Source organism: Xiphophorus hellerii, chromosome 9, assembly GCF_003331165.1.
Source record: "Xiphophorus hellerii strain 12219 chromosome 9, Xiphophorus_hellerii-4.1, whole genome shotgun sequence".
NCBI classification, from domain to species: domain Eukaryota; kingdom Metazoa; phylum Chordata; class Actinopteri; order Cyprinodontiformes; family Poeciliidae; genus Xiphophorus; species Xiphophorus hellerii.
This window is the reverse complement of record NC_045680.1, coordinates 3,053,005-3,078,515: the sequence shown is the minus strand read 5'-3', so window position 1 is coordinate 3,078,515 and position 25,511 is coordinate 3,053,005. Positions and strand designations below refer to the sequence as shown.

Below are 25,511 nucleotides of genomic sequence, written 5' to 3'. Positions count from 1 at the left end.
TTATGAAAACTATGTTTGTACAAAATATCTTTAATGATGAATAGAAATCCACAGTAGAAAAAGGAAAGTTTGCATGAATACAAAACTGGTCAACATGCATTCATCACAATCCCTACAGAGTCCAAGAGAAGAGGCAAAATGAACAGTAACAGCACAACTACATCAACATCTTTTATGTTTCCAACATAATTATTACAAGTTTTTATTGACATGGCTTTTGAAAGTCTCATACTTAGGAGCATCTCCTTTTGTAAATCTTTATCATTACTCACATTATTGCTGTTACCCTTTCAGAAAATCAATTAATTAGAAATATTTCACATGCACTGTTGGTCCACAGAGGAAAAACACCAATACTCTTTCCTTTAACTTGATCTCACAACTTTCTTTGATCTGCTGTTATTAATATAGATACTTTTCACACAAACTCGTCTCATTTTTCTATTTGAGAGTCAGAAAAGCCTCATGTACAGTCTAAGTGGTCAGAGCCAATATAGCCTCACAGTGTAACACTGAGTTTCCTGAAAAAAATAGCTTAGTTATTTTTCTTTCGGCTCTTTTTTCTGGGTGGGTCCATGAACTGAACAATATTAAAATGTAGAAATACTCCCAAGAAGTGCATGAATGCGGTCGTTGACACCAGGACAGGAAACAAGTCTGGTAGATGTGGCGGTGGGTCCATAGCTACACTCAGGACGCTCAAAACAGCCATAAGAGCAATGCTGATGTAGAACTATCAACGACACAGACAGAATGGATGTGTCAAAAACATGAAATGACAATAAAATGTTGCAAGGATTACACAAAGATGCATCAGTGGTCAAATTATCATGAACACGGAGGACATAGAGCTACATAACGGAAACAATATTATGTATTGATAATATTAATAATTAATGTAATGATTCTAATTACTTTTCAATATGATCGATGTTAACTATCATAATCCATCAACATTAGGATTTTTAGACAATACAAAATTCTTTACAATTCTTTGTGCTGGATGCAGTGTCAGTCTGGGTCCTTTACCCAAGTGTTTATGAACACATCTTTGATCAAAACTACTTGATGTGTGTTGAAGTGGGCAGTTTGTACAACTTCATGTGTCAATTTTGCAACCTCCAATTTCAATCAAATTTATATTATTTAAATTAATCTGATTTAAACCACACACACACACATAATGCATACTTACAATAAATACTAGTTATTTTAAGTTAAATAGACATTTTACGGCCTCCGTTACAAAGTTAATTATGTTCTTGTCCTTTGAAGTTACTTACACGCAGGAGTATGAAGGTCACTGGAGCAACAACAACAAAAAAAAACAACAACATGCTTTTCTTTTGAAATATGTATGTAATGAAATTGAAATATTGAGAATAAAGTGAGTATTTGATTGCAAAAATTAAGTCAGAGTATTGAGAAAAACTTGAAATGTTTGTGAAAAAATGTAGCTTCAAGAATAATGTAAATTGAAAACAAGCTTAAGAATAAAACCAATATGTCGAGAATAAAGTGGAAATAATATTTTCAAGGAGAGACTGAATGATTCTTTTTGATTAAATCATATTCTAAATTAAGACATTGCTTGCTCATTTACACAAGACAAAACTGGGGAAGCGATTGTGCCAGTGTCCTTTTGACTGTCAATGTACATTTTCCCACCTTTAACTCGTCATTACAACATTGTTGTCTTCATTCCTGCCTTTAAGAATGAAGTCTCTTTGGTCAATCTCATCATACTTGACAATTATGAATATTCAGGATTGTTTTATATACAAATAAATAAATCATTTTCATTTGTGGCGTGAAAATTTTTTTTAGCAAAAAACTTTTTCTTTAGAAGAATTTATTCTATTATGAGTCAACAGATTAATATAGATAGTTGATAATTCCAGTCCAAATGAATTACGCTAGAAAATGTATATATTTTTTATTACAATGATCAATTTCTATCTCAAGGGACTGTTTCTTGTTTCTTTTTTATTTGAAAACTAGATTTTAAAATTATTTTGCTGATCAGAAGCTTAAAAGTTGAACTTCAGGATGTTTCTGTCTCCTACCTGAAGAGACCAATCCCAGAATTTGAAGTAAGTGATGAATAAGTTGAGGAACATTAAATAATTATCTGGCTATTCACCTCTGTTGATGAACAAACTATTGGCATTTGTCTTAGAGGAATCAATAACAGCAAACTTATGAATCCTGATTTCAAAAAAGGTTTTTGGGAAAACATTTAAAATGTGAAATTGGGTGAATGGCAATACATTGATAAAACTCTAAATATAAAATGTAATTATACCATTAATTACATATTGTCCACTAATCACTATTTGTCCATGTACTTTTCTTTATTGTCAAACAAAGTTACTAGTAACATATGGGATTCTAGGAGCTAGAGTACTTGTGTTTGTTTTTGCTTTGTGATGCAAAAAAAAAGTCTGTGATTATTATAGAGGAATCATCTCATGCCCTCTCTTCTCCATCACCCAAAACCCATGAAACCTTATCTCCATCGTCAGGGCTTACTATTTATGCTGCTTGTGTAAATAAATATATCTAGGCAAACCTGTGTTTATGACATGTCCTATAAAAAGACACCTTCTCTTAATCTCTGACACCCTACCGGTACCGCTGTCGCTAAGGAGTTGGCGGCAAAGCCACTTCAGATGCTGTGGAAACTCAAATAAGTGATAAATAATTCTAAGGCTGGCAGCAGCGGTCGCCCCAGGACAGCTTACAAAGCTTACACCAGCAGATGATATTTATTTATACAGTTGGACATACTGTATCTTCTGACAACGTTGCAATTTAGGTCTGGAGGCATTTTAGAAATACAAGGCACCTGGGATCCTCGAATCAGCACCCTTCTTTTTACAGTCAAGCCAGCTTAAATGTTACTGGATACATGTATAGAAATATTTTCTGAAAGATTGAATACTTGCTTTAAAGCAATGCCTACTATTTCACTGAGTTTATTAAGCTGTATCAGAGATTTTATCTGCTGTTTGCACACAAACAGCAGATAGAAACAACCTATTTCTTTTTTTTAAAGCTATAAAGGTATAAAATATTCAGTATGATCTTTGTTTAAACTGCCAATTAAACATGCAACCAAATGATTGCACAAAATAATGATTAAAAATACTTTAATATTTACATCTTTTACTAATTATTTGGTACATTTTCTCCTTCACTGTGGTCAGTTCAGTGTAAGTGAATGTGTTGATAAAAATCCTCCATAAGACTTTAGGCCATTGAGAAAAGCAATAAACATTTGTAAATTTTTTCAATCATAGGCCACACTTACCTTCCATTTCATTATACAAGCCAGGTGCATTTTGGGTAGAAAGGAAAAGAGCTTCCCACAGGTACCAAGTTTCAACTCATCCTCTGAACAGTCATCCAGAGCGGACAATAAGTAGACAGTGAGGAAGGGAAACCCCAGGAAGGCGACAGTGTAGGGAACCAGCAGGCCGTCTTTCAGGAAAAGAGGGAGCATGCTTGACAGAAGGAAAGAAACAATGAGGGTTTATAGTCTAGCCTTTACCTGACGAGTACTATCTACAACTTGAGATGCAAACAAATTTGCAAAAAAAAAATTGCAACAGCTACACAAAACTTGACCATTTCCAACAGAAACTGATTCATTTCAGCACCATACTTGATTAAAGAAAAGCAACGGCAATCAAAACATTTTTCTCCTGCAGGCCTTTACGAGCAGAGCGTCCCCTGAGGAGAGACGGTTATGACATTCATGCAGAGCTTATCTCAGTTTAGCAGCAGGGCAGAAGCAAGAACAACAGTTGCCTCATAGTAAATGCACAACACCCAGCTTAGAAAAACCTCTCTGCACAACAATCTACTTATTCAAACTAAAAAGTTCCATTCAGCAGCTAAATGTTTAACATTTAAGAAATACATACTTCCTCGATGTGAGCAGACTGGGTTCATTCACCCATAAAATAGCCACTGTTCGAGCATTCCATCAGCCAATTATATAAACAAAAGATGTATTTTTTTTAAATGAAAGAGTCTGGAGAGATAATGTGAAAGCCCAAGTCAGACTGTACTATGAACAGCTCCAGACGGAGCTCCGGATCCTACACAGCACACTCGGACACCAGGCATGCAGAGTATGTTGTGTAAGCCCCACATATCCTTATCCTAAACCACACGCACAACAATTAGCCCTGCCGGAAGAATTTAACAACAGCTGGTGAAAGTTAGTTGCAGCATTTGCACTGCGATTTCTCTTTTTCCATTCATGGAGTTCTCATCTTGGCCCATATCAGCCATCTTTTTAGAGAGTTCTAGGGTTTGCACCTTACAGGACAAACAATTTCAAATCACACCTAATTGTATAAAAACCAGTCAAGATTCATTCAAATCACTGCAGTCTGATTCAGCTTTTAGACCAATTACATATTGTCCAATTGAATTATTAACAGAATCCTCTGACACTTATTTTGGCCATATATTTTGGATCATTATCTTGCTACAACAACCAATTCCAAAACATTTCTGTTTTCTAGTGAGGTGTATCAGATTTTGTACTTTAAAATGTTTATATTTAGCAAATTCACTTTAACATCTTTGAAAAGTAAACAGGCCCACAAGCCTCACAGTTTCTCAATACTTGGTAAATGTGGCTCCATTGTAAAAAGTTTTGAATGGCCGGTATGACAAGAATTGACAATTTAAAAAAAAATTAACTATCTATAATAAAATGGTAACAACGAAAATAAGATGCAACTTTAAGGTTTAATTTGCTTTCTGCTGGTGAAAGTTTCTTTACCTGAATGTTGAGGCCTGCAGAAACCAAATGCACATGAGTGGAAATTCATTCAGAAGGAGGCAGACTGGGCTGAAGAAAAAAAAAAAAGGTGATTGCACACACTTTTAAGCTGATTCTCAAGTACTAACATAGCAAATGAAAATAAATTAGATATAAGCTAAGTGGATAAATAAGATAAAGGCTATCAAAAACCATGAATTGAGTGTAAGCTGTAACAAGACACTTAGTATGTGTACTTTGTTGAGAAATAATTTCACATCTTTGATTGCTAATGACTATTTATTAAATTTCAAGATGTAAAAACAGCTGTGGCAACAAAGAGAAAATCTGTGTGTCCGTATATAAATCTATTTATAACCTGTTTATAACTGAAGCAAGCTACCAGCTTCAGTTCTACACTGTTCTCCAACAGAGGAACCTTCCAACGGTCCCTGAGCCCATAATTACAGTCAGCGCTCTTTGCTGATCCTGTTACAGCCCAATAATTGATCCTGCGCAAACAACACCCCGAGCTGCTGCCTACTATTCTCTCCTAATCTCTGGGCATGCATTACTGATTGATTCAAGGGGACAGGTGGGAGATATAACTCAATAGTTAATAAAGCAACAATCTACACTGATCTAGATTAATAGATGAGCCCAGATTCAGGAACTAAATCCCACGCCGTAAAGTCTATCCCAGGTTTCACTCTCTGTCTACAGCTTTATAAGTACGAGTGTAAACAATAATGTACAAAACACATTTTAAGCCACATGTCCAAGCTCTGAAACTATCGCATGACCCACCTCTACAATTACACAGTGCATATCATGAGAATGGTTGCTTGGACTAGAAGTATAAAGACAGGAGTGGATAATGTAGCAAGCCTGGGCATAAATTGAACATTAGTTTGAGGTTAACATCAGCACAGGAATTATCTCACTTTGACATTTTTCTAAAATTGATCGTTTGTGAGAAAACTTTATTCACTGATGTCACCAGACAGAAAAGTCAAGAATAGATAAGAAGAGAAGGCAAACTCCAGTCTGGTTTAACTTAAGAGTTCCACCAAGGACCTTCCTCCTGTGACATGAGGGTGGTAACCAGGGTAAACAACTCAGATACAACAACTTACAGGGCAGCCAACAGAATGGACTTCTCATGAACTTGATAGGAGAACAGGAAAAAGGCCAGAGATGAGTTGATCTGAGAGCAGAGAATCATTAAAAACTTAATTAAAACATGTACAAAAAGAATAAATTGGCAAAACATTGCATAAAAAGGCTAACTATACATGCCTTGCAAAAGGGTTCATTTCACAATGTTATAGGAATTTCTTAGAGTAAACCACACATAGTAGTGCATAATTGTAAAATGAAAGGAAAATTATATGCAATATTTAAAATATTCTGCAAATAATCTGAAAAGTGTCTAATGGAAGTGTCGTAGCACCTTTGAATCAATCCTCCACTGCAACTGACATGCTTATGGCAAGAATTTAGGGATGCTTTTCACCAGGTTTGCACACAAAGAAGGCATGTTAAGCTAAGTCAGATTAGAACATCTGAGGAAAATCTTCATTCAAGGTTTAACCACAGATGCTCAATAGGGTTTAATCCTGGGCTTTGACTGGGCCATCCTAACACATGCATATGTTTTGATCTAAACAATTCAATTGTAGCTCTGGCTGAATTTAGCCTACCGAAGAGTAAACCTCTAAATAGGTCTCAGGTTTTTCCAATATATAACCTGGAAAAGGAGCAGCTTCTCTGTTTATGATGAAAAAGAAAATCCCCAAGCATGATGCTACCTCCTATTTTCTTCACTGTCTCCAACATCACTATCTAAACATCAATAAATTCGAAAACATGGTTAAATGGAGCTACTGTGTGCAGTTCAGTGATATTAATCACACAATTTTTTAGTAAGTGGCATCCTGAAGAAGCCTATTTTAAAGGGGAATGTTTTCAAGAACAATGTTTGTGTTTGAGTGCTGTGTCACACATTCACAGCCATATAGCTACCTAAAAAAAAATAATAGTTTTTTATTTTAACCTTTATTGTTATTATAATAGTACAACAAAACATGGCAATAAATTAATGTATGTGGCTTTGTAGGTTTGCAGCTGTGCAATACTGTTTTGGTTCTAGGATTGCTATGAGAGCTATACATAGCTTGGGATTTTGGTTTATAACCCAACTCGGCTTTAAAGTCCCCTTCTTTTCCCTGTTAAATTTATGATGATTTGTGTCAATTACACAAAACCGCAAAATACATTGAAGTTTGTGGCTGTAACATTGAAAAAATAAATAACATTTAAGGGGTATAAATAATTCTGTAAGACATGCTATTGCTACCAAAGTGCACTCACCAAAGCCAGTTTAAAGTTCCAGAAAGTGGGCTTCATCAGCAGTTTGATAGAGGATGGAAGTGCTGCTAGGAGAGTGAAAGCCAAACTGAAACAGATAAAGTAGGAAAATAATTATTAAAATGTAAATCTAAATGAACAAATGACAAAAACACTCTTGTACATGCCGCTGTGTGCATATCTTTCTAGGACAGCACCTGCTCTGAAACTAAGACCTCTTGACATGTAAGAACTGACCAAATAATAATTGTTCTTGAAGGTTAGTCAGTATTAGTTTAACCCCTCAATTGTCACCTGCTGGGGATACAGGGACCAGAAGAGACAGACTTATGTGTCAGAGTGAATGTGTATAAATGTGCAGAGAGGTCAAGGGTTAGTTATGCGAGACGGCAACAATGTGCTCGTACTACAAATCATAGGTTATTGAAATAAAGAGATCCAAACACAGCAGAGAAAAACAAAAAGGTTTTAAAAGTAATATAATCAGTACATATGATAAGATGTACAACAGTAAGTTTAGTATACATGATTTTCTTCAGAACAGGCTTTTGGGTTACAAAAATATGCGAGTCACATTTTCACAGCTGATTTGCTCAACATAAACTGCATAATCACAGTGTATTTAGTACTCCAATCTATTTACCAACAAACACACATTTGTTTGAAATACCCAATAATAAAAGAGGTCCAACTTAATCCCTGATCTTAGCAGTCTAGAAGAAACGTGTCCATCACTCCTAAAATTAGCCTGCTGGGTTATTTAAGCAGGTTCCGCCATGTCGTAACTTTTGGGCCGAGTTCATTACGCCAAGTGTGCAGGGTTTCAGCTTTTAGCAAAAACATGATTCATGAGAGACAATTGCAGAATTAGTCTTTGTTTTTATGATAACCTTTTGGAATTTCAACATTTGGAAAAACAAATGTAGCTTGTTCAAAATTTCTCATGAGTGCTTTGCTTCGGGGATTATCTGCTTTGATTCCCTCGAACCCGCTTTTATTTCCAAGAGCAAGCTCTGCTTTCCCGTAAAATGGAAAAGGGATTTTGGAGCAATAAGTTAGAAAAATGACAGTGAAAACACAAAGAGATGTCAGGAGGACAAATGTGGAATAAAAATGAAGTTGTTTCACAGATAAAAGGATTACCTGAGGTAAAGCTGAGAGTCGCTTGTCAGAATGGATCTGATCTTTATCACGGTGTTCAGGCTGCACCATGTGTTAGCCACCTTATCCTACACACACACACACACACACGCACACACACACACACGGCCAGAAAACAAAATCAACATTAGGAACAAATGTTTGAGTGGTGATTTTATCTCAGATTACCATTAGAGACAAAAAGCAATCAACTGTTACTTTTTCTTATGTAAATTTTCTGTTTTAGCATTGAATACTTTTAATTGATTATGCACATTAATTCTCTTCCACAAAATGAATGTTAATGATTGTGTTCACGGTGTAACACAGCAACATATTTTAGTCATTATAACAGTTTTTTTCTTAAACGGACTTGATTTAAACAAAACAGACTAAATAATGTGGATTATTCCAAAAGGAATCTTACTATAGACGAAAATGTATTAACATATAATCCACATAAACCATAGAATTTTAAAATATTCATCTTTAAATGAGCATAAGGCAAATCAGGAAATTCTAACATATGAAAATATAAATCAAAAGAAACTTAAAATGACCAGAACTAACAATTCAGGATAATAATACAAATTTATCAATTAATTTATCCTCATGATTATCAATGTGAAACCCAAATTCAGATTTTTTTTTATACATGCTTCTGACTTAGTCTACAGACGCAACACAACCAAAACCAATAAGATTTGTCAGACAAGTCAATAATAAGCATCATCAGCTTGTAAGAAATATTTTACTTTCGATCGAACGTTTTGCTATTCTTGACTCTTTGTGTGAAGTTCCGGTGAAGAATTTGGTTTGGGTTTTTTTGTGTGTGTGTCACCCGATCTCAAATCCACAGTGTGCATCCACAAAGATAGGGGTCCTCAAATCCAGGCCTGGGGGTCCACTGTCGTGAAACTTTTAGATGTGTCCTTAGGCCAGCACACATGAATCAAATAGGCAAATTAGCTCCTCAGTATGCAGCCAAGTTCTCTAGAGCAGCGGTCCCCAACCTTTTTAGTCGCGCGGACCGGTCAGCCCTTCGCAATTTTACTGCGGACTGGGGGGTGGGGGGTGGGGGGTGCCCGTGGTAAGTATCGAGACCGATGCTGTCGTTGGGAGGGGGGGAGGGGGGGTGGGGGGGGGGTTGCGCGGCAGTACTCCAATGTTTTGTTATTGACGCGCAAGATGTAACCGGATTTTCAAAATAAAACATCCGGAAGTAGTTCATTATTTCTTGCGCGGCCCGGTACCAATTGGTTAGCGGACCGGTGGTTGGGGACCACTGCTCTAGAGTCTTTGACTCAGGTGTGTTGAAGCTGATACACGTCTAGAAGTAGCAGGACGCCAGACCTCTAGGCCTGGATTTGAAGACCACTGCACTAAGGCATTCAAACAAACAACCAGAACAAACCATTCACTCAGAACCAGAGGTGTTGTGTCAATATTTCCACCTGGGCTAAACTTCAAAATGGAACTATGGGAGTGGCAATAAATTAATTAATTAGATGCAAGTGAGCCTTCATGCTCAAAGCTGATTCTGGGCTGCAGTAAGGCACTACATGTTTTCTTTAGTGGCAGTTTTGGTGTTGGAAGCTGATGATGGAAAGTAACTTTAAATTAGTCAGAGGTAGGTAGAAAATTAAGCCTTAATTAAGTTAGAGAGTTATCAGAGAAAATATTGGGTTGTGTTTTTCTTAAGTTTTCTCCTTTTTCCCCCTCTAACAGCAGAGTGTGTTTATTTTCCCTTCCCAATTTGTATTTTGATTATTTTTCTCCTGCCTGGCAAATATGAGAAAATAGACCACAGTGTTAATTATAAAGAAATTACAACTAAAAGTATTTTTTATTATTATTTTTAGGCAGGTCTAATTAAGTTGATTGTTCTATGGTAAAATAAGTAATTTATTCATCAGAAAAATTTTGGATAAATTACAATAAATATTGTGTGTGATTATTTAATGAACATAATATAGTTTATTGTAGCTTAACACTACAGAATCTGAATTTTTTTTTTGGCAGAGAGAAAGTATGCTACAAACGTCATGACAGCTGTGTGGTTGCTGTAGTTAAGATCAAATGAGGAGGTCAAGTGCTTAGGCGGACGCTAAGGGATCACTTAAAATAAGATCCGAGCCACCAGTGTGCCCATGATATCACACGTTTAGATCAACTAAATATTTCCTCTGTAGCTGTGTTTAAGTGTGATCCTATCGAGAAAATCTATTCCTGGCCTCCTCTCCGTTCTACAGCTGCTTTACTACACAACTGTATGGCTCTTAATGGTATCCTCTTCAGTAGCACCAAATTGTCTAGGGTTGTGTTTTCACAGCCCCATCCTTTCCTTTTTCCCCTCTCATTCTCAACATCAAACAACCACTGCGGGAATGTTCCTGGACACCAAGTTGAAGGCAGAAGCCCACTGGCAAATGCGAGTCTTGAAGCCACAAAGGAATTTCACAGGGAGAAGCGTTTGGTGCCATTTTTGTGAGCAGGCAGCAACATGAGACAGCAGAATGCAGTTCAATGGGTAAACTTACAACCGCTCCCTCCCAGAAGTCGACAGGACCACCGCTCAGCAGTCGTCGTCTTCCCCACTCGGGCTTTCTGCTTGCAGTGCGTGATTTCATATGTAACAGGACGCCTTTCAATGCTGTCATCAAAGCCCAAGTTATATGTTTGAATCATTTTGCTGAACAAATACTGTCCCGATGCATCCTGCTCCGACAGCACAACATCTAATTACGCCACATATCCTTGACAACTTGTAGTAAGTGTCGCCTCGGGGACCGGGACTAGAACTTTCAGGGTTACAAGGTTTCAGAAACTAGAGCTGCAAACCTTGGCCTCTGAGCTGTCACCTAAATATTCAAACAGAGGCATACACGGTCATTTTAACCCCGTTTCTTCTATGACACCTTTCAACACCGGAATTTCGGAAGTGTTTTAAGTTTTCTTTTTCTCCATCATGTACCAGTGACTTCCTATTTAACTGAGCAGTCACAGTACGAAATAAGTGTTTGAAACACTCAAGCACATATGTGTTTGTGTTTTTTTTTCCAAAGATGCCGTCAGCAGTGGGACACCAGCTGTCCGATGTGCTCTGATATGCCTTTAAGTGTATCACTCGCCCCTCTCATCGGTCCATATGGCTGGAACACGGCTGAGCTATGAAGTGCTGAAAACAATCCGGCCATAAATTAGTTAGATTTATCTGCATCCTCCTACTGTACATCATGAATCCCAACACCTCCCAGGGATAGGGTGAAACCGATCTCTTGACCTTTCACCATTTTATTCCACTGTTTTCTTTGATCCGGCAGGGTATCGGTTTCCAGCCAACTAAGCACTGGAAGGGCTGGAAAGCTATTCACTATGCTAAAAGTTGGGAACATCGTGTAGGGAACGAGGCATGCCTCATGGGTTGCGTATGACATCAATGAAAGCATCAGTCACAGCTTTGTTGCTATAACTTGGTGTCAAACTATTTTAAAATTAGCATAAACTGTTGAATGTCACAGGCTATAAAACTGCAACTCCTGACTAATCCAAAAAAAAAAAAAAAATCCTAAACAGAAAAATCAAAAATGAAGAGGAATTTCAGTTTAAAATCATTCTTTTACTGGTCAAAATGTGAAACAGCCTCCAGCTTTCAGAGATATTACATTACTTTAAAGAAAAGATGAAATATTGTCTGTTGATTGGTTAAGTGATTTAATAATAAACATCACATTGAAATAATTATTAGAGATATTTTGATCTGATCCCAGACGCTGGATGGAGTACTGATCACCAAGTTTTTAACCGATACCTGACCAATTTAAATTCCCAATATGTGTTCACCTTACACATCTATGATGCAGTTTTAGTAAATACAAATCTAAGCAATAATCAAATGTGGAGTTCCTCAAGGCACTATTCTTGAGCCACTTTTTTTCAATGCCTAAATGCTCAGATTAAACATCTCTAACCTATGTGTGATGATGACACAAAACTGAAAATTTCACTGCCCCACTTGACAATAGTAATTAAATGCCACTAATTAAGTGTATCCATACCACTGACTGGATGATTTAGAATTTCTTCCAACCTAATGCAGAGAAGACATAAATCATTCTTTTGGTCCCATAAATGCATTGAGATCAAGACTCAATTCCACTGAAAAGAAACCTAGGTGTCCTTACAGACATCTCAAGAATAATTTGCCTGTTTCCACTCTAAAAAATTATCCAAAGTTGAAGGCTTCCATAATATGCAGAAAAAATTGCTTAGATCATTGTTACTGGTCTCTGAACAACACAAAAAGTAACATAAATATACAAGGCAGCTCAACTGAAATGCAGCTGTTGGAGTTATGACTAACACCAGAAACATGGGTCATATTGTGTCATAATATTAATTTAGGACTAAAACATTACTGTTTAATGCATTTCTCCATGAAATTATTTTTTTGTTTTTATTTTAGTTTGCATTTTAACAAATCTTTCAACATGTCTTAATGGCTGTCATCATTATATAGAAATTCTTGTTAAGATATTTTTCTTTACCTTTGTTTCCTTATTTACTATAAGGCACCTTTAATTTGTTTGTGTATGACTGCCATTTTAATAAATTATCTATCCGTCTTGACAGAGTTTAGATTCAACATACTGCACTGTACCTCAAACAAGCCACGAGCCACGGGAAAGATCCTCCTGACCACCTGCAAGACCTGACTGGGGTCAGGAAGGAAGGGCAGCCAGCAGAGGCCAAAAGTCACCAACACTGTGGCAGTAATTTTCACCAACAGGATGAACCTATGTGAAAGACAAACAACATCTTTAATTGTGGGCAGTAAAATTATATCAACTAAATTAAAAAAAATAAAAAAAATAAATACCTGTTGGGGTATTTAGTTTTTCTATAGGGTTTCCCTAGACAATTAGCACAAACTGTCTGCAAGTCCTAAATTTGGGGTTTGACCCTCCTGCTGAGGAATGTAGTGAAAGCCATGCATCAGCTGAAAGTCCCCAGTGGGGTTCAGAGTAGCTTGTCAGCTGTAACTGTGAAGCTGCTGGTTAAGTTGCACACACAGGCATAGCTGAGGAGTTTGGGCATGGCGAGAGTGTCATCTGGACATATCTTCCCAGGGGCCTAATCCGGCACTCCATTTGCTACTAAATGCCCTTGGTACGTTGTTACTAGATAAACAGACACTGGACACACTGGTAATAGCATCCAATCTGATTACCTCAGTCATTCTGTGACTCCCAGGAAGACACTGCTCTCTTACAGGCTCACATTACGAGTGTGGGCTTGCAGCTGACACATTCATGCACACTGACAAAACAATATAATCAACAAATGCACTCTTCAATAACCATGTTATCACAGGGATCAATTTAAATTATCTTATAGATTGGCGTTTCCTTGGAGGTGTTTGGGCATAGAAACAAAGTTTAACAAAACATCAACAGAGAAAGAATACTGAAAAATTAATCCAACTAATTTTTGACATAATATTTAAATATGTATTTTATGAAGATATAACATTTCTAAATGTATTATTTAATATTTCCCAAAGCATAGCACCAATCCATTTTTGCAATCACCCTCCATTTCCCCAATTATAAGAAAAACTAGTTTCTCTTTGGGTTTTCTGAACAACTGTTCTTTCAGTATTTTTAGAGTTTGGTTTACACATTTGACAGCCTTGGATTTGGCTTGGATTTTCAGATAAAAAAAAAAAACAGTTATTTGTATCCCAGTTTGAGATGATGTTTGTAGCCTCTGAGGTATACTATCTATCCAATTCCATCAATTGTTAAAGGAGGTAGGGGGTAGTGCTGGTGCTCCTGTGGTTATTGGGTGGGAGGCAGGAAACACTGTGGGCTGGTCGCCAGTCCACACAGGACGAATAAACCACACACTCGTATCTAAGGGAAACTTGTGTAAAAAGTCATGTTTTTGGGTTGTAGAAAGATAATGGAGTATCCAGACACATAAACGAGAAGAACATGCAAACTCCAAACAGAAAGACCGAAGGCTGGGATTGTGACCCAGCACCTGCTTGCTCCAAGGTAGCATTGCTACCAATAATAATAAAGTTACATAAAAAGTAACAAAGTGCACATGTAAAGCAATAACGCTTACCCACGCCCAATTAGCCCAGCTTTGATGCACTTTCCAAGAAGGTAACAGAAGAAGGGCAGTGCATGGTACAGCTCCATCTGTTTGTAGTTGAGAGCCAGAGAGAAGGCCAGGGAGCCCAACGAGTTCCAGCCCAGCCCCAGAGCCAGAATCCCCCATAGGGCAAAGCCCAGGCTTACTCCATTATACCCGACACAGTCAAGGCTTTTACAAATTACTATTTTCACAGGCAAAATTACTAATGTCTAAGCAACAAACAAAAGAAAACAGGTGGAAAAAGTTTCAATTAGGACATTTTTAAAGAATATAAAAAACAGTATAGACGGTAAAGGTCCATTGTCAAAATATATAAACATCTGTTTGCAATAAACAAAAATATATTTTTCTTCTGGAATTAATAAAGTGTAATTTAATCTAATCCAAGAACAACTTAAATATTTCAACATAACTATTATCACAAGTGGTTTCTTCAGATTAAATATTTAAAATTATTCAACTTCTTCGTGATATTCATCTTTAGAACATAACACAAAACCCTTTAGCTGTTTTGAGCTGTTGAAAATGTAACTCATACTCTGACACCAACTGCTGGTAGCATTCCTGAGGAATGTCCATTCAGTTCTAGTCAGTCAAGCATGATGACTCCTTCAGTATCCTCCAAGATTTCTTCTGGAACCCAGCCCTAGTGGACTGGAGGTAAACTCAGTATCCTTGTCCTTTTTGAAGGTCTAATGACATCTAATATTCAGCTGTCTAATGGACAGCAAGAGGTATTTTCCAAGAATGTCCTAATGTTTGACTGAGTGCATCTTTTCTTTTAACATACATCAGGTTTCTAGTGCCAGAGGAACCAAATGCTTCACTGGAGGCATGGCAATGTTTTAACGTTAGCATTAGCTTCAACATGATGGAGGATGAATGATACTAGGTGAAGCTGCATAGTTTTAACTGCTTATGTTTAAGGTTTATTTTTGCAACATTTATGAAAAAAGATTATAACACTATTTTTGTGTTCTAACAGTAACATGGACTGTCAAATTCAATTCAACAATTTTTTTGAGACGCAATGAAAAAGGTCTACCTGACTTGAGTGATACTTTATGTTAATTGTAATACTTTACCATGCTGTTTCACAGCTGCTCTTAAAAGTCAGACTATATTTCATTTAAACAAATCAAAGTACTGAAAACTTTACTGCAATAAATTTACAAATAAATAAAATACATTTGCATGTAAAGGATACTGAAAATGGCCATAGTCTATGAGAATTAGTCCTGGGTAAAGAAGAATGCTGAGAAGAATGGAAACCTAGAAAGACAAATTCAAAAAACAAATGACTACATTTGGGTTTTCAGAGTACATTGCGATATAGACATTTAGGTACAACCATTACCCTTCTCTTAGCAGAGCCATCAGTCAGGTATAAACAGTATAAAACAACTGCAGGAATGTATATCAACACATCTGTCACCAGGACTAAAAAACAGAAAACAACAAGATTAAAATAATTTAAGAAACCAGTAACAAAGAAAGGCAGACTAAAGCTTTTAGTGTCTGCCAACAAAATGTTGCTTTAGCTAAAAAAGCTCTTAGACAAAGTTTGTTAGAATCTTAAAAAAACCACAAAAGCTAAAATAGACAAGAAGAATCATAAATTTAATACAACCCTATAAATTCAAATGTGTATCAGTGCATATTTATTTAATACGTACAGAAAATTATGACAAAATAGTTTTCATTAAAAATCTTTACCCTCTTGATGAAAAAGAAATTTCTTTAGTATGTAATATTAACACAATTATTTGCAGACAGAATTAAGATGGAAACATTGCAGAAGATTTTGATGTAACTATACCTGTAGTTCTCATAAATAACTTGTGGGCAGGACTTTCATAGCCTCTGGATCTGTGCAGCTCAACCCAGTCAGGGTTTAGAATATTTGCTCTGCAAACAGAAAAGGAAATGCACAATAGCCACAGTTAGCATTACACATGTGCATACAAGATGCTATAATCACAATGGCCAGATTCTGCCTGTGGACTAATAAATAGCTAACCTTTGGTAGCATACAAAAAAATTTAACAATCGTGTTATTAACAGCTACTGACTTAAGGAACTAAAATCACTGACAGGTGGACAATGATTTAAGGAGGCACCCCATATACTCAGTATGTGTTCCTTATTTTTGATCAGCTTAAACATAGGAAATTGAAATAAAATATAAAAATTGTTACTGTTACAAAAACTTAAGTGTAATTTGAAGCACATATATTTTTTGTTAGCTATCTTTTTCAATAAAGAAGGCAATTATGTATTTTTAAAAAAGCTGTGATCTGTGATCTTGATGTATACAATTATTTTATATATAAAAACTATGATCCCTCCCCACCACCCCCACCCAAAAAAAAAAGTAAGTTTCTATGCCTAGATTATTAAAATTACTCACACATAAGCACAGAGCCAGCTGTGGTAGGCGGTGAGAGGAGGGTAGTCAAGACCCCAATAGTTCAAGTCATTGTCAGAGGTGTTAAAGTACCTGTAGAAAAATAAAACTGTTACTAAAGGAACAAGGATTTGGCTTTAGCAAATCAGGGATCTGGTCCGATGATCACCAGAACGGTGTCAGACTTGCCACTGTTGAAGAGGGAGGTTGTATGTCACTTCTTGCCAGTGTCTTTGGGCTTCATAGTCACCAAACATGGGAGGTTTTCCTGCACCTGTACAGAAATCATTGTGCTGTCAGCAAATGTTAACTTCTACTGATGAAATAAAGAAATAAAAAAAAAAAAACACAAACAATCGCCAGTAATGCAAGTCAGCTAGTTTACTCTTTTAAAGCGTAGTATACTGCACATCTTCCTGGTAGTTTCTAAACGATCAAAACAGCTGCACTAAAACAATCCAGACAACTTAGTGTAGTTAACATGCAGGTTCACACGCTCCCTACCTGAATATGAGTTTAACGACACGCCCCATCTTACCAAAACAGCGAGCAAAACGCTAATCGATACTAAACTCCACGTTTGCATAACTCTAAGCGACAAAAACGGGACTTTGTTTTAGAAACAAGGGACAAAAACAGCTTCATTCAGACTCCTCTTCAGGAGTCCGTTTTCCGTATACGTCATCCAACAAAGGCTACGTTTCACGCGCTCATTGGTCAGAGAGTTCTGACGCGAGGAGGAAGTACAACGAGGCGTTATAAAACCTGGAATTAACAGAGATACAGAAAACTGTCGCTCAAATATTAAGACAAGAAAACGTTAATCACGACAGTTTTTCCCCCTCAAATTTTTGGTAACAGAAAATCTTAAAGATCGTTTTAGAGTCTAAGTCTTTCAGTGGTTGTCATATATAATGTTAACCAGTGCATATGCAAAATCTGATACTCCTTTGAATGCACCATTTAACAGTACGCGATTTATAGTAAATACCCCAGCATTTTTCTAACTATTAGAAACTAAAAAGTTAGCAGAACATTTTATTTTGATAATATTACAGTAGGAATGTACGTCAACTTCTCAAAAGATCAGGGAATTATCCAAAAAGAAAAATAAATATATAAATAAATAAATTATTCGTTTAATTTTAAGCTTGAAATTTGCGATTTCAATAAGTATCAATAAACTGCAACTTATTTTACGTTTTGCATGAGTTCCGACATTGCTCTCAAATAAGTTGAACACAAACTATACGTAAAAAATACTTATGCCACTTAAATGTTTTTTACATCATGTCATGTTACAACCAAAGATTTCAAAATGTCTTACTAGGATTTTATTATACACAGTAGTGCAAAAATACTGAAAATCAAAATTCAAAAATGCCTAATTGATCCCAAAGGGAAATTAAATGTTGATGTAACTCATATTATCCAAGATTTTTCAAAATTGTAGTAGATGCTGATGGCTGTGGGCAGGAGGGGTCTCCTGTAGTGGTCTTTATTACAACGGTCTGAAGAAGTCTCTGACTCAAGACACTGTGTTGTTGTAAAACATGCAGTAGATGAGTTTCTTGATTTTCATCTGCAGTGATTCCACAATGGTCAGCAGAACAAACCAGCCTGATTTATCAGGCTGGCTAGTCTTTTTAATTTTTTTTTAAAGTTTTAATTCCTGACTCTGATACTGCTACCCCCAACAAATGATGGTAGAGATTACACCCCCTGCAACAGACCGACAGAAAATATGTAAAATTTTGTTGCAAACACCAAAAGACCTAAGCTTCCTCAAGAAGTACGTCCTACTCTGTCCCTTCCTGTTGAGGGCTTTATTGTTGCATGTCTGTTGTCCAGATGAACATCGATGAATTTATACTCCTTAAGTAGGTTTGTTGAAGCAAGTGATGGCGTTTTCAACTCCAACTCCATGACAATCAGTGATCTGCAGAGAGTTACATGATTGTTTGCTGACTTAAGTCAGCCAACAGGAGTCTGTTAAATATTTAAACACATTTTCTTTGTGTTAGTTTTTTAGATATAGCCTAGTTGTTAAAATTTCCCACATTATGAGATGTTTTGGATACATTTGTTTTAAAGGTGTGGTTTAGCTTACTGTCTGTTGTTTATTTTTCAGAACAAATCAGAACTTGTTCCTCTAGTCATAATAAGAAAAAAATGTAGTATATTATGTATAAAATGTGGCTTTTGAGCAGTTAACTTTCTTCTCTTGACTTATCTTTCAAATTCTTAATGATAGTGTCTTATCAAAAATGATAAAACACTGCTTACTGTGTGGTTTGTTTTATAAAAGATATGATGTGATATATTTTTTAGAGTTTTTGTAGGTTTTGTTCATCAGCAGCTGGACGGGAAAAAGAACAGAGAGAGAAGGGGAAGAAATGCTGTACATGACCCAGGATCAACAATCAAATCTCAGACTATAGAGTTCCTGCTCTTCCATTGAGACACACAGTATTTTTTTTAAACATAAAAAACTTACCTTATTACTGAGCTTAAGATCAACTGGAGGAATACCCAAACAAGACCGACTGAGGTAATTAGTCACAGTGACAAAAATAAATTTTGGAACTTTTGGACAAGTCAAAATCAGGTTTTGCAACCTAAGAACACTGTTCCTGCTATTAAACATGTTGGCGGTAGCATTATGCTGTGGGATATTATGCTCTGTTTTACTGTCTGTAGTATTGGTGAATTGCACAAAGTGGATAGAATATTGAAGAAGGAGAACTAACTCTAAGTTCTTTAACTTTCACCTCAGTGCAACAGCCGGATGGTTAAAGCATCAGGGTTTCAGCTGGGCGAAAATCCGAAACACACTTTAAAATTGGCTTTGGCATGGATGAAACAGGCTAACTTCAGTCTTCTGAAATGTTCTTCTCAAAGCCCAAATCTCAGCTCTCATAAAAATTTGGCCACTATGTTTAGAAACGCAGTCAACATTTTAAACTTAACAATTAAAAATTGTTAGCTTTAAAGCTGACAAAGACTGTTAACTTGAAAGCTAACAGTCTCTATTTGCACAGAAACTGCAAATATTCAGCCATAGAGGTGTGTTTTCTGAGCCAAAGGGAATTTAAGGCAACATTAATTGGGGTGTATGTATATTTTTGAGACTTGCACAGTATATTGACTGTAAATGATATAAAGGGAAGTGTAGAATTTAAAGAACTAAGAAGCTGTAATTACATCTTACAAAGTTTTAAAATCTCAACTCTCAATTTAAAAGCAAACATATTGTGTTAATGGCTAAAATTTAAACCTCTTCAAATTAACTCTTTTTATGTTATATTGCAGTGAAAATATTAGCTGCCTTGTATGTTTAGTATCAGACACCCTCTGTACACAGACGCTATGCTACGGTACATCTTCCCCTCACAATGTAAATCCCAGCCTGCAGGGCCATTTCCTCCTCCTTGTGACCTTTTCTTCTGTTGACACCATCATCCTTGTTCCCAAGGTGTTAGGATTTGTTGGGTGTGACATGTTCCTTGTGGTTCAGCCATCAATTATGCATAAATAATAATAACCTCGCACAACTGCTGATTTGCAATGACACTTTCATTCCGACGGCAGCAGCCTATAACTCAGTGCTACCTATTAGTTATTAATGCCTGGCCACGCCAGCTTTACTTTGTCATTTATTGCTTCATCTCTATGCCTTTTTAAATATTCAGCAACTGATGTATCTACGTTTACTGTCTGTGTTCTCTGCCCAGAAAAGGACTGTAGCATCTGGTGGAGGATGACGTGATAAAGATGGTAAGCCAAGGTTTTGCTGTTTGCACAGCAGCATTGGCATGGGTGGGTTACTTGTGTCAACTGTTTGAAAACTTGCTGTTTTAAAACCACCACTTTTTTTTTTTTTACCCTTCTAGCAGTTTAAAGTCATTTTAATGTAAGAATGGAGCATATGACTTTACTAATTAACAAGCTAATATCAACTTGACATGTGTGACTCCAAAAAGCACAACGACAGAATGATGATAAAGTAATATTCTGCATGGTTGGCTCAGAGCTTAATTATTTCATAAGTGCTTAATTTAGCATGCTCTATATTGTAATAAAAATAATAATTCTCTCAACATGTCTCTCTCTTTGAGCTAAAACCAATAAAAGTGCTACTTCAGTCATTAGCTCTATAAACATTTTTGTTTAACATAGAAAGTACTCCAGGGCCAGTGCTTCTGCGTTTTTTTTTTTGTCTATCTGCTCTGTCTTCTCAAATCCCTAGTTGGTCAAAGCAGATGACCGCTCACAGTGAGCTGGGTTTTGCTGCAGGTTACTCTAACAACTAAATGAAGTTGTTCATTTTCACTGTCACCACAAGCATATTTAATATGAGGAATTGCTATGAAGGTAACAATTCTATGCAAGCAACTATCTCCTGTCAACACTTCTCATTCAAGTGGACTGGTTGCTGCAAAGTTTATCACTATAGTTGTCTCAGGGATTTTTTTTGATAGAATACCTTTTTACCAATTTATGCAATAAATTGAATTTCACTGTATTACTGTAAGATTGAATGTTTGTAATAGGATATTAATCTATCTAGATGATTAAATGGATTTAACTATAGAATTTATTTTTATATAAATTGAATTTCTTTGTCTTTTAATGTGACTTCCAATGACACGTATTGTAAATTTGTGCTACTTTTATAAACTGAAATAAAACTAAATTTAAATACATGGATAGACAACATTAATACTTAGCAAAATCTAAAATTATTTGTAACACTTGTAGATTTAGATTTAAAATTAGTTTGCTTTTGGTAGAACATTGAGACAGGCCCCTCTAAATAGTTAAAAAAAAAAGAGGAATCGGTGTAAAAAAGTTATATTTTATCCATGTGTATGCACATTTGAATAAAAAGTGAAATGTCTAAAACAACTAATAAAAATCTTAATAATCAGTGTAAAAATGTTTTTTGGCATTAAAGCAATCAAGTCCATCTTATAATTGCTCCCCAGCTTTTTGTATGTTTCCAGTGCTATTTTGTTGATGGGCTGTTGTCCCAGCTGCCATACAGCTGAGACCTCCACGTTCATATAAAACAAAACAGTGTGGCAGATCAAAAGAGCAGGTAGGCTAAGGCTACATCGTTGTTTAAAACACCAAACTGGAAAGTTTGGACTGATAAACTGAATGTTAAGTCATTATAAAAGGCTCACCACCGGCTGTTAAAACGGCCAAAACATTTGGTGGAGTTAATTGTATGTGTAGTCAAATGTAAAGGTCTTAATCCTAAATCTGCCTTAAAGTTTCATGTGCAGCAGTATCAGTGGTTATGCAGACTATTTTTGGATGTGTGATCCAAGAAGCTTGTTAGATTCTGATCAACATACAATAACTAGGTTGTTATTGTATGTTATTGTATGTCAATCAAGATTGACCTGATTAGTCAATGCATTTTTATTGTGTTGCCTAAGTCAATACTTTCATATAATTACAATTTAAAGTCTTTTATTTTGGCATTCTGCCATCATTGCCCATTTAGAGATTGACATTTCTTACTTGCCTACATTATTCTCAACAAAATAGCTCACCAAGATCAAATGGGGAGGAACTGAAAAAGCAATTTTCAATTGGATTCATATCTGGACTTTGACTGGGACATTCCAACTCATGGATGTGCTTAAATCTATCTCAATGGGGCCCAAATGTTTTGCCATGTGACAACAAAAACTAAAAATTCAAGCATAAATGTTTGTCTCATTGTGATTTTTTTATTGTTATGTGCTCAACAATAAACTAAACATGGAATACTTTATTGACAGAAACAAAGTGACAATTTTTTTTTGTAGGAAATGGACTCATATAGGGTCTTGCACTTATTAAAAAGAAATAATTTCTGACATTTGAGAGTTAATTGTCTTAGCAACAGGAACAAGGTAAGGTTCACTTTTTTTTCAAAAATGCTTGCTACGACTCATTAGTTACCTGTGAGAATAGCCTGAGACTCAAAGAGTAGACTTTAAAATAATTCTGTTAGTTTATAAATCACTGAATGGCATAGCACCAAAATACATTAAAGATCTCTTGTTATTGTTTTAGCCTTCCAGTCCGCTCAGGTCTTCTGCTCTGCTCTGCATCCCCAGAACCAGAACAAAAGATAGAGGAGCAGCATCCACCTTCTATTCACCACAAATCTGGAACAAATTTTCAGAAAATTGCAAAACAGCTGAAACACTGAGTTCCTTTAAACAAAGGCTAACAACCCACCTGTTTATATTTGCTTTTGATTAGTATTTAGTGGAACATTGACATATTGATTTGTATTGATTTGATGATGGCTTTTGACAATATGCAATGTTTATTGCTTGTTTCTAATTGGTGATTGTATGTTTTTATTATGTAAAACACTCTGAACTGAACTGAGCTGAAATGTGCCATGCATATAAACCTGTCTTGACTTGACTTTGATGGTCAGTCAAATTTGTGCAATTGGCACATAAATTCATAACAAATGCCCCCAGGCTGGACTTTGGACAACCCTGATCTACCTCATTCTATTGAAGTACTGGTTAAATTTTTGTTGTCCTGCTGGAAGGAGAATCTCTTTCTCAGTCAAAAATCTTCTGCAGCCTCTTAGCTTCTCTGTCTCTGCTAAAGAACAGCATGATTCTGCTACGACCACGTTTCACCGTAGAATTTGTGTGTTCAAAGCTTTTTTTTTTTCACATGTTTTTTTTTCTTGCTGCTCTTGCATAAAAGCCAGATTCGAGTAAAACACAACAAATAATTGTTTTTATTCTACTTGACCAGCCTGTCAATTTAAGTGGACAGCCATATTCTGTTAGATTTGCATATGTGCCATTTTGGTTAAGGGATTGAAAAGTACTCTGTACTTGTAATATTATTAAATAATATAACCTCGTCATAAACATCGGTCTTTGCAGAAAAATGTTATCTTCTTTGAGCTGGAGACACTGTATTTCATTTAGTGGTGCCAGAATGAAGAGGGTTGAACACAAATGCACACAAAACTGTTTGGATTTTTATTAGTAAAACATATTACGTCGTTGAATTTGTTTGTAGTATGGGAGAGTAACATAACTGATTAATCACATGGTGAGTGAGATCTTACTAAATAAGATCTCATGAACATTTCTGTTATTTCCTTAATTGGGAGTTCTAGGTGCTGATCAGCGCCATCTAGGGGTTTAATCTCTGCTGAAGCGTTTCCAGCCTGCAGCATCATTGGTGCGACGTCCCACTTCAATTATTGGATATGATTTTTATGCGGACATTCTCCCCTACTATAAAGACGAGAACTTTTTTGTTTCTCTCTGAAGAGGCTGAGTTTGCCTTACTAGCAAAAATACGCCTTCTCCCACCCCGGCCTCCGAATCACAGGCGAAACAGAGCAAATGCCTGAACTGCCGATGTTGTATTTTTTGTTTGATTTGTAAAAAAAAAATATCTAAATCTAAAAAAAACATTGATATCTTAAAATCCATTTTGGAATTGTTTTTTCTTTTTTTTTTTTACAGTTCTAGACCCTGAAATAAGATTTATTTATTTATTTGTTTATTTTATTTACTGCTTTTTTAAATCTAATTTTATGGTAGGACTAGCGGGCAAATTATTTAACAAAAAATTTCAAATTATATTTCTTCCCTTTTCTTTATTATTATTATTTTTTTTTGCCATAATTGGTTTCGTGATTCGAATCGATCAGCAACCGGAATAAATTTTACACAACATACATATTTAGTGAGGTAATATTGTCACATGTATAAATGTAAAGAAAAAAGAGCGAATGAAATCCGTCAGCGGAAACAATTTGATGAGACTCTTTTCATCAGCAGCACCATCTTGACTGTCTGAGGAGGAACAGAGGCAGAAACAGAAGTCCTTTCCCATGGGGATCGGATAAATATAGTACCTGAAAGCCCTCTCACACACACTCTCTCACACACACTCTCTCACACACACTCGCCATTTGCTGTTTGTGTAGAAGCGATTAGCCAGACACAACTGCGAAACTGTTACCTTTATGGTGGCCAAGCCGCAGAATATTCTGTAAGATGATCCGGCTGTGATGTGATGGGAGATGAAAATGTGTCTAAACTGTGACCTCAAGCCGGGATCATTGACTGGAAAACCCTTTTAGTTTCATATAATTATGTGCTATAAATTTATATCCAAAACATATTCTAAACATTTAAAAGCTTCGTCCCCCCCCCCGTGTTTGTTATTTATTTTATTTTGATTTACGGTTGATACTTAGCGCCAAAATTATTTATCTGCATTAATCCTCTTCTATAACACATCTGACTGATATATGAGTGTAATTTTAATTATTGAGGGTTTTGCAAAAATCATTTGATAATATATGAAAACAAATAGTTGAAAAATTTATAGCTGACAAAATTGATAAAAAAAAAGGTTCTCTTGTTATTGCTATTCCATTTCTTTTTATTAGCTGGCAAATTATGAATTATGAGCATAATAAGTTTTGACGAACATTAAAAATAAAATGTTAAAATTGTTATTTCTAAAACATATAGGTATTTTTTGTAAATTCATTGCAATTGTTATTTTTTTAATAAACCAATACGGATATTTACTCCTAATGTCTTAAACACATGTCAGATTATTTTAAACGTTTAAAAGAAATGAAAATAG

General features: G+C 35.9%; 1 protein-coding gene across 1 annotated transcript; it reads right to left on the bottom strand.

The window, feature by feature from the left end:
• Positions 1-10: 10 nt before the first annotated feature.
• Positions 11-17,551, bottom strand: alg6 (ALG6 alpha-1,3-glucosyltransferase). Its single transcript, XM_032573070.1, has 14 exons — positions 17,367-17,551; positions 17,052-17,136; positions 16,866-16,955; positions 16,275-16,363; positions 15,813-15,895; positions 15,663-15,727; positions 14,423-14,608; positions 12,951-13,086; positions 8,294-8,379; positions 7,154-7,238; positions 5,917-5,987; positions 4,802-4,870; positions 3,314-3,506; positions 11-733 (listed from the first exon to the last, which is right to left on the bottom strand). The coding sequence occupies exons 1-14, from the start codon at positions 17,446-17,448 to the stop codon at positions 536-538; spliced, it is 1,518 nt and encodes a 505-aa protein (XP_032428961.1). The 5' UTR covers positions 17,449-17,551; the 3' UTR covers positions 11-535.
• Positions 17,552-25,511: the final 7,960 nt, after the last annotated feature.

Coding starts and splice junctions, on each gene's coding strand:
- alg6 (XM_032573070.1), bottom strand. CDS start 17,448: ATGCAAACGTGGAGTTTAGTATCGATTAGCGTTTTGCTCGCTGTTTTG. Junction 5,988..7,153: donor GGAACTTTAAACTGGCTTTG/GTGAGTGCACTT, acceptor CTCTGCTCTCAG/ATCAACTCATCTCTGGCCTT. Junction 4,871..5,916: donor TCCATTCTGTTGGCTGCCCT/GTAAGTTGTTGT, acceptor TTTTTTCTTCAG/CCCAGTCTGCCTCCTTCTGA.